This window comes from Lepidochelys olivacea, assembly GCF_965140295.1.
Source record: "Lepidochelys olivacea isolate rLepOli2 genome assembly, chromosome: 7".
NCBI classification, from domain to species: domain Eukaryota; kingdom Metazoa; phylum Chordata; order Testudines; family Cheloniidae; genus Lepidochelys; species Lepidochelys olivacea.
Window position 1 is genome coordinate 76,578,415 of NC_140417.1, and position 18,202 is coordinate 76,596,616.

The 18,202-nt window shown below is 41.1% G+C and overlaps 1 protein-coding gene across 1 annotated transcript in view; it reads right to left on the bottom strand.

Annotated features, from left to right (window-relative positions):
- Positions 1-18,202, bottom strand: part of FAM13C (family with sequence similarity 13 member C) — a 205,485-nt gene that overhangs the window by 176,754 nt on the left and 10,529 nt on the right. Inside the window, exon 5 of the mRNA XM_084633927.1 lies at positions 10,411-10,546. Coding sequence (XP_084490053.1) covers positions 10,411-10,546 — 136 coding nt within the window. The remainder of the gene's footprint in view (positions 1-10,410; positions 10,547-18,202) is intronic.

Sequence of the window (18,202 nt, forward strand, 5' to 3'; positions counted from 1 at the left end):
TTTGCATATTTCACTGTGTGTCTGGCAAGAAATCCAGCAAATGAATCCCTGAGAAGTGACAGATGAACAGAGTTCATCTTTTGAACATAAAGGCTGTTGAAAGCCAGACTTGTAACACAAATAAAGAAGCAAGTCAGGCATTTAAAAAAGAAAATACTCTGTTCATCTGTCACTTCTCAGGGATTCATTTGATGGATTTCTTGCCAGACACACAGTGAAATATGCAAAAGTTAGGGCTTTCTTATATAAAAAGCCCTGTGGTTTTGAGATACAGGAGCAATACTTATTGATGTAAGTTCAGCTCACTGTTTATTATTGTTAAATGGCTCCCCTGCACTGACTGATGAAAAGGATTATGAATCTCAAAGTTGTTCATTTAATTCCCAGACAAAAACATTAAAATAGAATTAAAAAGTTAAGAAATCCAATTGCTGAGACACAGGATAGAAATAGAGAGTCCTAAATCGACATTTTTCTGTGTTTTGCCATCCGTGGTAAATCTATAGGATTAACACCAACAGTCCTTTAGGCATAATGGTGTATCAAAATATTCCTGTCCCTTAAAGTAGATGTATTTCTGACACTGTAAACAGAAAACTGTATCAGAATGTTTTGGTGAGCAAAAATCCTAAAATATTTGGCAGTCAGGAACTATGGAGTTTACATTCTACACAAACACACTTAACTATGACCCTGTCTGACCTTCCAGCCCCTTCTACTCTAATCCATCTACTCTTCCAATATGCTCTAGAGATCCTATAGTCTAATGTTGCGCCTCTCACTTTTCATGACAACCTACAAGCCACTACCTGACCACATACTGATCAAAGACCCAGGCCCACTGTGGTCCACAGATCAGCATCTCAATTCTTAGCAGGGGAACAACCATATGTGACTAAAGCAAGAACTGAGAAGATCTGGGTTCAGTTTATGGCTCATTGTGTCTGACCTTTGTCATTTCACACCATCTCCTCTATGCCTCAAATCTTTTCTTGCAGAGAGGGTATAATAACTACTTCACATGGGTGTTTTAAGGCACATTTCATTAGTTTCTGTAAAGCACTCTCATGCCAAGATGGAAGGTGCTTTACAAATACAAAGGCAAGTATCTGGGTATCAGTTAAGGGGTCAAGCCCACCCATGTTCCTGCCGTGGTTCTCTTATCTCTAACATAGGGGTAGATGTTGTCTCTGTACCCAGTTTAGTGTTCCAGTAGGTGTATTAGAACTTGCTTAGTCTAGATCATTCCCTGGCAACCGCACTGTTTCTAACTCATTCACCTTCATATTTCTCTGGTAATTCTTAAACAGGTTGAGGCTTCATTACTGATGAGAGAGAGACAGTAGCCAGCATATAGCAAATGTGATACATTTTCATTTCTAATCACCTAGATGAAAAGTTTCTGAAGTGTTTGTACTACTTAGAATACTCATTACATGGATGGCCATCTGAAATTAAAGGTCAGAATTAAAGCTGTTGGCAGAACCTTAATGTCAGATGTTTCCATCTTTTGTGTGTATTTAAGTTATCATGGCCTAATGAGTTTGTTTTGTTCAGTGGGAAGCACATTTCCTTCCTAAATTCTATTAAAGGGCGTCTGGAAGTTTGTGTTGTTTTATCCAACACCTCTAAAAGGTCATTTTCATAGGCATGTATGTTTGGGAAAAATAAGTCTAGGAAAGAGTGAAGAAAGACCTTACTATACAAGAAAAGAAAGCAGAATATTTCAATGAATCAGCAACACTAAAGCTGCACTTCACAACCCAGGAATCAGCAGCTGTAGGGCTACTCGTGTTCCTGGGAGAAACAAAGAAGTTCCTCCTCTTTCTTTACCCTAGCCTTTCACCATTCCTCATGTGTTGTCTAGGACTGTTTGTATTTGCAGCATATTAATACCTGATCGCTGAATTTTGGTAGTTATTGTTTACATTTCCAGAGCTGTCATGAGCTATTTGACAGAAATTCAAACTCAGAGTAGTTTAAGTTTTGGGAGCGCACACGGTCCATTTTGCCTTGAAGTGGAGAACAAATCAAAACAGACACTGCTTCAGCTGCCAAGCTGAGCCTCAGAACACTAATATGGTCGTAAGAATCTCCACTGCCTTACTTCACGCAGGAGTACAATGGTCATTGCCACTGATGTGGTGACTGACAAAACTTTGCAAATTTCATAGCCATTAACTTGTGAAAAGGGACCTTTGTGCTTGTGGCAGGAGAAAAATTGTGAAACTGTATTAACAAAAACCCTTTAGTTGCAACTATTTCACAGGATCATTGGAGGAGGTAGGGCATGGCAGCTGTCCAGCGGCATGCATGTACACAAAATGCCAGTCATTAGTTACAGTAACCATGCCACTGTCAGAAAAAGTAAGGGATTCCTCTCACTCTCAGTTAATCTGGAATATTTATCTGTTTTAAGCAGTCAGACAGAACAGACAATCTACACGCAAAGAAAGGTTTGTACTGCAGGCAATAGGCTATAAAGAAATCATAATGAACTGGCAGAAGTTTACCAATCCTTTTTAAATCTATCTGTATATATTTCTTTATTGAACCCGTTAAAAGTCACATGCTGAAGAGCTGTCTCAAAATCCAAGTGATTTGAGGAGCTCATCCGCTAGACTCAGATCGTCTGGACTCTTTCAGGACCACCATCAGGCATATAGCGAAGAGCAGGATTCAAATGAAATTTCAAATGAGAAGAAGAGTTAAGTTTCAGTAACATGAGAGACAGATGAGCAACTGAAATAGAGGTCACTGCATTGGGATTTTCTTCTGAATGTGATCTGGACTGAGGGCAAAGAAACATCTAGGACAGGACTAGTAATTGTATAGACAGCAAGGAACAGGATGGGCCATGAATTCAATCTTCAGACGTGAGGATTCCTGGTGTATCTATTAAAACTCACTATTGTGAATGCTGGGGAAAATGCAAGCTCGGAGGGCTTTGCAACTTGTCACAGCAGCACAGTGTGAGAGGGAGCCCAGTCTGGTGGGTCAGAGGGTTCAGTGGTACCCCAGTTCCAGGTGGCATCACAGAAAGTACATAAAATCAAGGGGTAATGACCCTGGTATAAAGTGGCAGAACTCTAATTTTGTAACTGTTGGAAAGATAATGCATCACCGCCAGAGAACTGGATGAAATTTGTCACACACGTACACACTCTGAAAAATGTGGTGTGTGTCAAGTTATGGTGAATTGTTTCAAGGGGGGAAAAAAAAGGGTAGTATCAAAATGAACTATTGTGATATTTCTCACCTGTTACAATCATTCAGACTAGATTCACAGAGGGATTTAGGCAGCATTCAAGGAAACCGTAGTAGTACCACCACCTTATACTCAATAGCCCAGTGGTTATGGAACTTGTCTGGGATACAGGTGACAAAGGTTCAAATCCCTGTTCAGGAACCCAGATGTTTACCCTCCAAGATGAGTATCCCTACAGCTGGTCTATAGTCACTCTCTCTGGCCCAATGCTTATTTCTGCACAGTAGGAGAGATCGAGAAAGACCACACCAGAATACCCTATAGCCCGGTTGTTAGTGAGCGGGGACCTGGGTTCAAATCCCTGATTCAGAGTGGGGATTTGACCCTGGGTCTCCCACATCCCAGGTGAATGCCATAACACTGAGCTATAGAAGAGAGTACTGCCACTTTTGATGGTGGAGAGTCCAGCCCTTTCGTTTCCTTTACATTTATTAAAAATTTCCAAACATGAAACATTTAATGTCAAGAGAAACAAACACTCTGTTTGATCCAAAATGAAACTAAATATTCCGATTTTCCAAAAAAAAAAAAAAAACTGGTTTCAGTTCGGGTTGAACTGAAATTCTCACTTTTTCAGAATTGCTAGAGAAATGAAGTCAGTTATTTGCACAGCTCTAATCACCATTCAGTAAGACTCTGGTATCATTGGCGGTGAGGTGGAAAAAAAAATGGGTTATTTGTAGTATATAAAGTACTTGAAATGAGGAGCAAATATAGTCAGCATCATTTCAGTCAGGTATTCAGAACCACAACTGACATTTTAAGATCCATCTGAAGCTAACATGCAATTAATAGCTTAGGACAGATAAAGAACATTATGCTGACACCAAGTGGAAGAAAACTGTCAGTTTCATTCCAGGATTCTAATATACCTAAGTGCCTTCATTTTATGTTTTTACACACACAACCCCTGGGTTTTACAAAAGCCATTGACTGGGTTTTTACACTAATCATCACCCAAATTTTTTGAAGTGTTGGAACACCCCAGACTCAATTGCTTGCTCTGGAAGGAGAGATGGCAGTTACGTCACCTGGTGTGGGACTTCGTCAAAGGATTTTCGGAAGTCCAAGTACACTATATTCACTGGATCATCCTTGTCCACATGCTTGTTGACACCCTCAAAGCATTCTAACAGATTGGTGAGGCATAGATTTTTCCTTTACAAAAGCCATGTTGATTCTTCTCCAACATAGTGTGTTCATTTGTATGACTGATAATTCTGTTCTTTACTATAGTTTCAACCAATTTGCCTGGTGCTGAAGTTAGGCTTACTGGCCTGTAATCACCAAGATAGAGTTTCCAGAAGCAAAGTCGAACAACAAAGACTGTGTCTGACTACATTTCAGAACATAAGGGTTTTTCTGAAAGTTTAAACAAAACAAAACAAAACAGGAGAAAAGAGCGATATTTACCCATAAAACTGCAAAGTTAATTTTTGGACCAACTTTCATTGTTTTAATTTTTGTAATAAACACTGATAAAGTCCTGGGAAATATTAAACAAAATTAAAAATGAAAATGAAGATCCTCTATTTCTCAACCCCCTCTGCAGCACCTATAGCCACAACATAGCCCTTAATCTCCCCAAATTTGACTAAAATGTCTATATTTTAAGAAGTCCTGTTCAGAAATCTGTCCCCCAAAGGACAGACCTGCATAGGGATCTTTCATTCCCGTTTTCTATCAGTGTTTTGTATCACCATTTAAAGGACAGATACAAAAGTGGTCAGCCTAATTAGTTATTGGTCTGATGTATTTGATCAGTTTTGTAGTATTTTACTTACAAAATTACAAGATTCCATTTTGAACAATTTGCCCTTTTTGTGCTTGGGGAATATACATGCTTATGAAGTGAAGCACATACTATGAAATGAAACCCAATATCCAAGACTTCCCCGCTCTTGTTCCTCCCAGAGCAGTTTGTATCAGCATGCATTTCCCTCTCATCCTCCATCATCATGTTTTGAGGCGGGAGAAACCCAACAGTCCTCCTCAAGAGTGGGAGAGCACCTATGTTAGTACTGATGAAGTGAAATATTAATTTAGTTGGGGAATTTCAAGGAGGTGGTCGCCTTTTTGTCTTCCCTCACCAATCACCTTGCTCTTTAGCGCTGCCCCTTTCCAGAGTGCACAACCCCACTACACAGGATGGTCAGCTGTAAGTTCCAGGGGCACAGTAGGAATAAGTCCACTGAACTGGCACCTCCCTGTCACACACACACTCCACAAGGATTGGCTGAGTTTTTCCCCTCCTTTCCACCCAGAGAGAAAGAACAAATTAGGCATTAGTTTTTATTTTAAATGTCCAAGCAAGACAACACATTCAGGTTACTGTCTGAATCTCACTTGCACAAGCTAAAGTATTATTTACCTGAAACATATTCCTACCTTTGAAAAACAAACAAAGACCCAATGCCCCATAGATCTGCATAAGCAAAGGACTTTTCCTCCATGTAGGTTTCACTGATACATTTCCCCTCCCCCAGTGGACTAAATGTTTTCCTTAACCTGAAATAAGTCAAAGAATGGACAAATATAAAGAAAGTCAATGAGAGAGAGAGAAATTTCCTGTCCCACTCTGCAACTGGATTGGAACACAAAGCTGCAGCGGATTCTGCAGCATGCAGACATCCATTGAAAAAAAGTGTAAACAAAACAATATTTCCTTTTCATTATCTCACACTGCAGCCATTGCCTACTTGTACCTTCAAGTAACAAGAAACCCAGTAGCTTATATAACCAAAGTGACTCTCAAATACTGGCAAATTACTTCCTGCTACCACAAAAAAATATATTATATATATACATATATCCTGAGAGACTAGCTTGGCAATAGAATTAATGCTGTTTTAGTGCCTCATAAATTGAAGGAAGCCTCAGACAGATCTAAGAGCTTCATGGGGGACACCAGATCCAATCTTCTGAAAGATCACCACCACCAGCAGCACCTCCAGAGCAGCTTCTGCAGCCTGGCCTACCCTGGTCACAATACCACCGAACACCTGATGCCTGGGCAATAGGCAAAGAAAGAACTCTGTTCACTTCAACAGGTATGGTTCTCAACCAAGCTTAGAGATGGAACTGGGCCAAAAAATTTGGATCCAGCTCAGGATCAAACCTTCCCCCAAATTCAGGGCTTTTGTATCTGGTGGTTTGGTTGAGGCAGAACACAAAATTAATCAGTGTTAAATGATTCCTGGTTGCAATTATGTTAATGAAGCTGTGAGAGGAAATATACATCTAGAATTTACTTTCGCTCCTCCCTGCCCCCACCCCCACAAAAAAAAATCACTGCTGGTGCAATTAAGTCCCTTAACACCACATCAGCTGTCCCTATGAAAATATTTAGTGGGTTGCTTTGCAGCCCATGGTGATGTGTATTAGCATTAATACAGAGATCATTCATTCATGATCAGGATCTCTAGCCATTTAAACTAACAGAGCATTTCCAATAGCTGTCAATCGGAATAGCTCTGAGGTCCTCTTTCTAAGTCTAGAGACATAGGCAAAAGCGTTTTGAGTCCAAGCTCCACAAATTCAATCCACTGGAAAATTGAGATACTTTTTTCAAAGCCATTTTGTAGTTAAAGGAGTATTTAACTTGCCACGGGACTGGTGGCACAGCAGTATGTCAGATTCATTGTTGAAGCTTTTGTTTCATGGCAATTTTTGAGGTTTTGACATTTGTTTTATTCTGCACTGGAAGGAAAACACCTTTTGGACATTTTCCTGAAGTGGATGAAATAAATGAATGATGTCAAAATGTCTGTTCTTGGATCAAGCAGCTCAGGTTTTCAGTCTCTGACCAGAGTTCTGGACCACAAAAAGCCTTCCTGACCAAACTTTGTTGAAACCAATACATCCCTGTGAAATATTGTCAAAAACGTTCTGACCAGCTCGAATCATCATAGTCTATATAGTCTCCTAGAAGGCATGTAATGAGTTCTGGAATCGCGACAGCGATGAGTGAGGTTTGACCAACTCAGCATGCAGTCCCCTCAACATTCAACTCTACCAACATAGGATAAAGGAGGCCAAACATATATAAGAAGGAAGATAAGAGAAAAATCTGGCCAGGAAACCTGTTACTAGTGCTGTAGTCATTCCCTCCAATTGCTCCCTTTCCTGAATGCAGAAAGACAGACAGGTCACATTTCTGCTCAGTTTTATACTTGCCAGCTAGCCAAAGCTATTAACTGACACTAACTGACACTGTCACTAAGCAAAAGCTTAACTGACACTATTTTGGGGGAGGAATCTCTGTGGCTGTTGTACAGAGATAGGGAGAGCAAGCAAGCAAGCCTGGCAATTCACCTCTTCATTTAGATTTTTGAGATGTATTCTAGACAGGTCAAGGGCAGCAGTGGGTAGGAAAGAGATTGCAGTAGAATCTGACACCCACACAGAGAAGTGGGGACAAAAGAGCATGACAAAGTGCTGTAACAAGGTTGGATTGGTAGCTATTCTACCTAGTGAAATTAAATTAATCTTGTCCATCCCATGCAGCTAGTGATATGCTATATGGTAAAACAAAGACATGGCTTGAAAGGCCTCAGGTTAAACACACACTTAAGTGTCCAGTCTCCTTTCTGAAATATTGTGAGGAAGAGGAAGTGACTTCTCAGTATCCCTGCAACTTGTGAGTGTTGACGAAGATTATAAAGCTTTGGTTTCCGATACTCAGTGCCCATGCAATCCAGGCAGCACATTGTAATGCAGCACATTGTAATGCAACACCATCACCATGCCTGCAGGCAACCACAGTGAACAGAAATGGTCAGGAATGTTTAGTGACACTTGCAACTACATGTTTTGTTTAAATTGGATTATTTAAAGTTTCTTCAGGTTTTAAAAATATTGTCATCTCTATGCATCAGTTCTTCAGAGCCTGTGGTGGGAGAGCACTTGGATTCACATGTCATTCCATCCAGTTCCAGACAGTCCCAATTGCACCAGTTCCCTGGAACTCTGTGGGAGTCTTTTGCCCATACAGAACTCCTCTGGAGGAAGGGTGTTATAGGATTGGATAGCATACTTAAGTACTTTTCCAGGCAAAGAGTGACAAGTCCTTTTTACTTATCTCAGATTCTTTATCAGGGCCTGGAGAAAGCTATGCCTATGTCTGGAATTTCTGTGTGGTAGGAGTTCGTTAAAACTCTATTAATATAGGTATGTAAAGAAACACTAGCAGCATCACCTTGAGCGGACAAAACCCTTCCCCACCACACCACACCACAACCTCCCCTTCTTTTGGTGTAAACCTCTATGAGAGTAACTGGTGTAAGGAAAGAGTCTGCATTAGAAATCCTTTCTGCAAGAGAAGGTATGAAAGTTAAGTTCCATTCCAAGAAATGTACCTGGTTTGCCGATTAGTGTTTTGATGAGACCTGTGCATGGACTTTTACCGGGTTTGGTTTTAGGTCTAAAGAACTTTAAGCAGTTATTTAGACAAATAATATATGAAGGGATGCCTATCCAAAACTCTACATGCTCCTGCCATAACTTACGAGAACAAAATTAGATCACCCACAGAACAAACTCTGTCGACTCCCAACACACACTTTCTTTGAGAGGCTCACCTCAGACAGAGTGAGAGAACCCTACAGCTGTGCCCTATTTTGGGGCTTCATTAAATAACTCAAAAGGATCTTTCAGTGGACCTACTTCCCTGTCATCACAATCCTAGACAGACTGAAGTGACTGCTAGACATTTTGGGGGGAGTGAGGGGTGGGGTGACAAATTAACTTTTAAAGCAAAAGAGCTGCCTTTTATAGGGCCTCTTGTTTCTTATGTGTTTTCACTGCAGATTTGCTTTGATTGCTGGCACTTCCTATCTTCTTGACACTTTTGGTTGGTAGAGGCAGACAACTAGGCAGCTATTAGCCTAATGCTGCATCCCGTACAAATTCACGCAAGAATTCCCAACTGACGTTGATTAAATGAAATGCAATGTAAATAAGGGCTACTTTCAGGAGTAAAGTTTGGCAGGATCAGGCTGGGGCCTAAGAATACTGCATGTTGGACTGCAACAATTCTATTTTGAGGTCTTAAGACCCAGGTCCTACAGCGTGGAAACACAGAACTTAAAATGTTGTTATTCACCTTTCCTTTGTCCCCAGCAAGTAATTAACATGCCCTGTGACATTATTCCCAGATAGATAGTTGCCCAGAGTTAATGCTTCCAGTGCTGAGATGGACTGTACAATACATGTGAAAAATAATATAAATCTTAGCTTTAAAGTAAAAGTCTGCTAGGTTCCCTCGCTCTAGCCCTCCCTCCACCCCCATCCCTCAATACCAGCAATGGCTGGAGCTCAGGAAAGTGAGGAATCTCTAGCAGTGCCTAGAGCCTGACACAATGCAGACCTCTTGGACAACACATCTCTCATAGTGTGGCACATCTTATATTGCAAGATTCAGTCCTAATCTGCAAAGCCCCTGGTAAACCAGCCCAGAGCAGCCAGATGTGTCACGCTGTATAGTAATTTCATGATTTAACATTAGGTTATGAACCTAGATCTCACCACTATGTTAACACCTTGGGCTACTCTACCCTCCTACAATGGATTTCTAAAAAGATCTATATTGAACAGCAACAATACATAATGGAAGGAACTTGAAAAAAACTACCCACATAGACCAGTACTATTATAGAAGGAAAGTCATCCATACTAAGTGCAAAATCATAACTGTTTTGACAAACACAATGCAACAAGGAGACATTGAAGAACCAATATTATTCTATAGCAGTGCATGCCTAAGGACAGTCAAAGTGAGTCTTTACTCAATAGCTTCTGAAAAGGCATTTTTACTCTTCTGCCTTTGCTTGTCATCACTGTATAGGAGATAAAAGAAAAGAGTTACCTATGAAAATTCTGCGGGCAAGAAAATGCTGCTATAGGATATTTCAAGTAGAAAAATGTGGTGATTTTTATACTTGAGCTTTAACTCTCATTTACATTCTTTAGAAAACAAACATATAAAGTCTCCCTTGTAGATTAGACATGCAACTGATATTCACTTTGTCAGGGTATAGCTATAGTGATTTATTACTGCTTGTATACAAGCCTAAGGTAGAAATACATTACAACCTAATGAAGCACCTTTGATTATCTGTTAGAATCAATCATCATCTTCCTACCTCAGTGTTGTCTCCTTGTGTGTGTGACAAATGGCTGTCAGAGTCTGCAAATAGCATCTCATGGTTCTGGAGCAAATGCAGCAGGAGTGCATTACAAAGCATTTGTTTTTCATGAGCCAAAGGACTGAAAGGAATTCTAAACAGGAGAAAAGTAAATAGATTAAGTTTCGTAGTGCTCAGACTATGATCTATTGATCAGTTATCCACGAATCCCATTCTTGTGGTCTGAAGAATTTTTCAAAGCAAGTGATTTTATCCAGTTCTCCAACATATTCTAGGACATGATCTCGGTTAAAAAGCTCTTGATGACCGGGACTATATTTTAATTACAGGCATGTATATGCTTAGCATAAAGGAGCCCTGATCCTCAATCGGTGGCCTTTATGCACTGCAGTAGTACAAAGAAACAAGTAGTGGGACCTGTTAGCAGGGGCCTGGCACTGACCAACTTGTTCATGAAAATACTGTTAAAAGGACAAAATATAGAAAGCCACCACTGCTAAGTTTTTAATGTTTTAAAAAGTGATTTCAAATTTTTCTCACTAAAGTCATATTACACATCTTTCTGTGAGGGTCCATAGGATAACAACCCTGTGCAATCTTGTCAAATCATACTTAACTTCCATGGAAGCACCACAATGCAGGACACAGTCGAAAAGTGGCATGAGGGGAAAAAAAGCTGTGTTCCAATGCATCCTCTGAAGCTGCATTATATTAATAATGGATGTAATAAAGTTATCATTAAACATAATGGAAACATGCAGAAATCTACTTGTAGATAATTCTCTGAATCATTTAATTAAAATCAAGGGATTTATTAGTGCCATGGTAATTTTGTTTCCTGAAGGAACTGTACATTTTTCCCCATAAAGTATTTGAGACGGTATGGGCATTTACATAAGCACTAGAGCTAATTCAGCTTCATGCACTGTGCTAAACCAACTCCTGATTCCACTAAATATTAATATTTCAACAAGAAATTCACAAACTCTTGGGAATTAAGTACAAATACACACACCACTCTTTTGTTTGGCAAATCAGAAAGCACATTGATTATTCAAATGTGATTTAAACATACAAATGTACATATTGGGGCTTAGTTCCAGTGCCTAATTCCTGTCTACCTGAGGTAAAACTCCCCTTGAACTCTGAGAACTTTGTCTTAGAAAAACTTCAGGATTGAACAACAATGGCTATATGGATTTGAGGGGGGACCCGTTACCTCTCACTATCAGGACACTGCCATGCTTCAGTTTCCTCACTCTGGGTAGGTTAGTCCTCTGGCCAAACTAAGCCCCTCCCCTTCTGGAGGGCGGGGAAGTCCAGAGGATGACAGACAAGCCAAAATTACCTCAGACAAAGAAGTCCTTCACCCAGGTCCTCAGTGCCTGGACCACATTCTTCTCTGCAGATTGTGAGGGCTCAAAGAGTCCATCCAAACACCAAAACCTTCACATGCTGCGGCATGGTTCAGCCCACACAAGCAGCCCTTTCTCTAACACAGAACATACTCCTGTCTAGACTTAAGCCATGTTTACACAGTAGCGTACTTAACTCTTCCATAGATGTAGAAAGTTTTTCCATCACCTTCAGGCGGTACGAAGTTGATGGAACAATTCTAGTCACGTCTATACCAGGGGTTAGATAGGCCTAACTACAGTGCTCAGGGTGCAAAATTTTTCACAGCTCTGAGCAACGTAGCTAAGTTGATCTAATTTTTAATAGTGTAGATCAGACCTTACGCTCCTACTCCTGTCGAGTACGTGCCCAAAGTCCATGCCAGGCTTTTGCTATTAGTGCATAAACATACCCTCCCAAACTTCTTTTCCCCACAGTCCATCCTATGCCACTCCCTCAGCTAGGAGCCCCAACACTGAGTTTGTCCAGTTTCTTCACATACAGAGAGGAAAAAGCCTGTGTCCATTCCACTTTATTTCTCAGGAGACCCTGTTCTTAGGCTCACAGTTCCCACATTCCCATAATGTGAATCTTAGTTCAGGTCTAGAGTGCAAACTCTAAAATTCATGGAAGATATTTATTTAGCTCTAATTTTTAAGTAGCTTAAGAACAAAATACTCCTTTTCAGATATTGCTGCTGAGTAGTAGAGCCATGACACACCTGCAAATTTGCATGTTTTATAAAAAGAATCTAGTTAACAAATCAGATCCAGGAACATATTCCTAGAGACAATACAACTATTGTAAAGTTGTTCTACTGAGTAAACAGGATTAAGAATCTCCCTTGGCCTTTGACTTTTTTTTTTTAAACTATCAATTTGTGTTGAAGACAAATGGTGTTAGGAGGAGATCACCACTACAATGTATAGTTTGGAGGCAATTAAAAAGGGATCCATGGGAATCATTAAAGATTGTTTTATCCCAAATTAAATGTGCCATATTGAACCCAAAAGTCTTTAAATTTACCAAGCCCTGTGCCTTATCACCCCAACAAGCTAGAAGCGGTGCTAACCTAGTGAGTCTGTGGAGACTGTGCCTAGATATCAAGCCAAAAAGTAAAAGGTGCTAAACTGGTAATCTTACAACTAGAACTGGTCATAAAATTGGGAGGTTTCCTTCTTGTCAACAAAACACACCAAAAAGCCCCACAACATTGAGAAGTTTTTCTTTTTGGCAACTAAACCTCACAAGTTTTCACTCTGGTAATTGTTTGGAGAGTCTTCATAGAAATTTTATTCATAACGAAAGTTGCAAAGATTTTGACAAGCCCTACTTGTAAAGGCATAGGGCTTGGTACCAGTCCAGAAATCTGGAGGTGTTGAGCAGGAGCTAAGGTCAAGGGCTACTTGTAGGAATGCTTCTCTCCTAAAAGCAGAGTGAGAGATCCACCTACTGTTTCGATCAGCTGCTATGGATGGATTGGAGGACACAGAAGGGATGAGAAGAGATGAAAGCAAGTGGGAAATATTACTAGGTGATTGGGGGGGGGGGGAAGAGGGTGACTACAGGGAACTTGGGGAGGGAAAGATCAGAGAACAAGCAATGTTTAGCAAAAACAAGGTTGAGTGAATGGCCAGTCTGAACTATGGAAGAGTTGGACCAGCGTCAAGCACTAAACAAGAAGGTGACAGGACACAGAAGGGAAAGCTGAAGTCGCTAAGGATGAGGGAGAGGGTGATGAGGCAAAGCCAGGTGTCAGAAGCTGAGAGGAAAGTGGTTGGAGAGGAGACAGGGAGTGGTAAAATAACTATATGAAGGGTAAAAGCAGAGAAGAGTCTGATTTGGTATTTTTCTATGAAGGATATGTGGAATACGGGTGGAGTAAAAGGCCAGGAGTGACAGAAGCAGGAGACAGATTTTGCAGAGAGGTCAATGTGACTAAACAAAGACTGGGAGCACTCTTCTCATCTACACTTTCTCCCTCAGACACACCCCATGCCCCCCTCCCATTTTTTTTAAATTTTTTTTGTTTTGTTCCCAGATTTGGACCTCATCAGACAGCGCAGTGGGAGGAAGTACAGGAGCCGCTGCCATTTGTATATAAAGATTGTGACTTGAAAAGCGTTTCAGCCAAATACCATCAAAGCATTATGAGACAATGTCAATTCATCATTCGTTACAGCACTATGAGAAAAAAAAATTCGGGAAGAAATCAGCCTATGAAGTATTCATGGGTTTCAACATCAATCATTACATTAGTTTCCTGTAATTTAATGTGCAATGTTGTCACATGATGTTCATACATTTTTAATGATCCTGGGACTGTCCTCCCATTTAATATCAGTCTTACAAAGTGTTACTTTTTCCACAGTGGAATTGTACTAGATCACAGTGACTAAGGATATACAGTTCAGATTCTATACATTGTAAATTGTAAACACAGTGGCATGTTTTATATTCTGAGTCTCTGTGTCCTCCGTTCCATGTTCTGAATATTAAGCTCCAACTCCCACCATTGATTCTATGCATGTGACAGGTGTCTTTAGCCATAGAAATCATTAGATTAGGACAGGCGATCATCATGGCAAGAATTTGCACCTGGAACATAAGTGGGGCACACTGTAAGCAGCAGGAGAGTTTGTAAACTATCTAGTTTATTTAATAGTAAAGCAGATGAACAAAGAAGTTTCTGCCATACCCTGTGGAAGAACTTCAAACACACAAGAAGGAAAACATGGGGTGCTGCATGACTGTAAGAACTAACTAACTAACTAAAAATTGGGAGGGGGGTCCACAAGCCATTTTCAGCAATATCAGCTGCTCATTTCTGCCGATCAGTCTGGGATTGTTAGAAGAAACTCTGAAACGGACATTGGGAAGTAGAACAGGCATCTACCCAGCCTGACTTTGAGCCTGTCACAGTCTCAGTTTACTCTCACTCTCAGCACAGTTCTCTCAGCCTTCAGTACACGCAGGCTGCTGAAGTGACTTAGTCAGAGGTCCACCCTTTATTGAGTGTCAGTAGAAACCCAAACACCTTCCACCCCAGTTTCACCGGGACCACCCTTTCCTTGGTGAGGGTCTTCTCTTCTACAGCACACTTATCACTCTCCTTCTCCCACACTCAGCTTCCAAACCTCTTGGGGGGTCAGTCAGTCCCTTCCCCCTCCAATCAGTAGCATAAGTTGCTGTAGCTCCTCAGAGGGTGGTAGCGTAGGAAAAACCTAAATCCATCCTCCACTATGAGTTCCCAGTCCTGGGGACCCTAAACTACTGGTTTCTTCCACCTCATAATTCAAGCTAAGAACATAGTAGCCATACTGGATTGGACCAATGATCCATCTAGCCCAGTATCCTGCCTTCTGACAGCTGCCAATGCCAGGTGCTTTGGAGGGAATGAACAGAACAGGGAATCACCAAGTGATCCAGCCCCTGGCGCCCACTCCCATCAGAGGGGACACCTAGAGCATGAGGTTGCATCCCTGACCATCTTAGCTAATAGCCATTCATAGATAAGTCCATGGAAGACAGGTCCAATTCCTTTTTGAACCCCTTTATAGTTTTGGCCTTCACAACAGGCGCTGGCAAGGAGTTCTACAGGTTGATTGTGTGTTGTGTGAAGTAGTACTTTCTTTTGTTTGTTTTAAACCTGCTGTCTATTAATTTCATTAGGTGAGCCCTAGTTCTTGTGTTATGGGAAGAGTAAACAACACTTCCTTATTACTTTCTCTATCTCATTCATGATTGTATAGACCTTTGTCATATTCCCTACCCCACACTTCTCTTTTCCAAGATGAAACATTCCAGTCTTTTTAATCTCTCCTCATTTAGAAACTGTTCCATGTACAGAGAAGGGCAACAAAAATAAGTGTCTTTTCCTATTCTAATATATCTTTTTTGAGATGGGGCAACCAGAACTGGATGCAATATTCAAGGTGGGGGTGTACCATGGATTTATGCAGTGTCATATTTTCTGTATCATCATCAATCCCTTTCCTAATGGTTCCTAACATTGTTTGCTCAAGGTACAACAGCAGTCCAAAAAGGCTGTGTTTTTAAAGAACTATCCACAATGAATCTAAGATCTTTCTTGAATGGCAACATCTAACTTAGACCCTGTCATTGTCTATGTATAGGTGGGATTATGTTTTTCAGTTTGAATTACTTTGCATTTATAAATATTGACGTTCATCTGTCATTTTGCTGCCTACTCACTCAGTTTTATGATATTGCTTTGTAATTCTTTGCAGTCTGCTTTGGACTTAACTATATTGAGTAATTTCCTAGCATCTGCAAATTTTGCCACCTGTTTGCCCCTTTTTCCAGATCATTTATGAATATGTTGAACAGCACTAGTCCCAGTACAGAGCTCTGGGAGACACTGCTATTTACCTCTCTCCATTCTGAAAAATGACCATTTATTCCTACCCTTTGTTTCCCCCATCTTTTAACCAGTTACTGATCCATGAGAGGACCCCATTACTTTGCTTGAGAGCCCTTCATGAGGGATGTCGTCAAAGGCTTTCTGAAAGCTGCCCTGCTTCTTCCCAGTGCTTCTTCCTGTACTCCCCCCTCTCCTGCTCTTTATAGAGCACTGACATCCAGCTCTCCTCTCCACACATTTTGATCATAAGCACATCTTTCTCTTCCCCCACACCATCACGTGATGTAAGCATTCACTCACTCCACTAGAGAAGCAATCTAAACATGGCCCATATGCAGCTGAGCCCCAATCCTCATAAAGGGCCAGTTCATGCTGTGACATTCATGTCCAGATTTTTAAAGGTGTTTAGGGATAAAGACGTACAGAGGCACTTAGTGGGATTTTCAAAGCACCTAAAAATCAATGAAGTTGAGCACATAGGTGCCTAGGACCAGATCCATAAAAGGATCTAAGTCTAACATTTAGACATTGTTGAGATCCCCAAAAGCCCTGCTCAGCTGCTGCCCAATACTGGAGGTGCCTGAATTTCTGCCAGTGAGCATAGGCACAGCTAGCTCAGTTGCACTGGCTGGGTACCTAAACCCCAGAAGGATCCTGTACTAGGTGTTCCCCCATCCCTCTTGTCTGCAACTACTGATCTGGTAGGTGTTTTAAGTATATACCTAAACCCTCACAAAATAGCTGGGGATTAAGGAGGCAGCAGCCTCCCTCATAACTTGAGTCTGCTGGTTAGCACACTCACAGACTCTGGAAAACCCAGGTTCAAACTCTGCCCACCAAAAAGCAGCAATTTGAATGTAGCCTTCCCACTGCTCAGGTGAGTGCCCTAGCCTCCAGTTTGTGAACAGTCTGGGGTGATCCTCTCCTATGGAAGCACTTCCAAGGTGTATAAATATTTGTTGGGCCAGAGAAAGTGAGTCCATAGCCCAGTAGTTAGGGCAGTCACCTGTAAGGTGGTAAACCCAAGTCCACATCCTTGTGCCATTTTGCAGAGGAAGGAGTCGAATGCATTTCCCACATCCTGGGCAAGATAAGGGAGGTGTCTGCCACCATCTCCCACCCTGGTGCCTCTTGGAAAAGTGGCTTAGGACTAAGTCCCTGAGAGTGGTGGGGCTTAGACATTTGCAAGAGATGAACTTAGGAGTTCCCCTCTAATTGTGCTGGTTTTTGGAGATCCCATTGTTAGATGCCCCCCACACACACGTATTGTTGGAGAAATCTAGGCACCTAACTGAGGGCTCTCCATTACACTGGGTGGCAAGGCCCCTAGCAGTTCTGCAGTGAATCTGGACCCCAGGTATTTTTGAAAATGCTGCTAGGTGCTCATCTGCAGCTAGATGACTAAAATACCTTTAAAAAACTAATGAACTAAAGAAAAACAGAGAAAAGCATCCAATAGAATACACAAATACCAATTAAACATTGCAAGTTGCTGGGGGAAGAGGTTGTGTTTAGTTTTTCCACTCAATACAAAAAAAATTCCTGTGAAGAACAGTTGGCATGTTTTTGAACCAGTTCTATTATTCATATAATATCAGTGTATCTTCTGCTTTATTGATAGCAAGAGAAGATCCATACCTGAAGAGCTTTCAAGCCCATATGCAAAGCAAATAATGCAGCAGCAAGCAGAGGGATAAAGCTTGAGGGTCTCACAGCCTGAGTTATTTTCCTGTTAGTTTTCATTGTGAGAAGGTAGTTTCCACTCCCTTGGAGGAAAAGGGCCAGGATTTATAGGCCTCTGGAAATAAAGTTATTTTAGAAGAGGACTGGGAGGAGAGGATGGGGTTATGGAGGTGGTTCCAACCATAGGGAACTTGATAGAAAAAGGTAGGTAGAGGGAAGAGGTAAGCAGGGTCCATTAAGCAAGGGGAGAAGGTGCTTAAGTCACATACAGCAAGCTAAGGAAAACCAATGGAGAGAACCAAAACAGGGTCAGGACTTTCTTAGAGA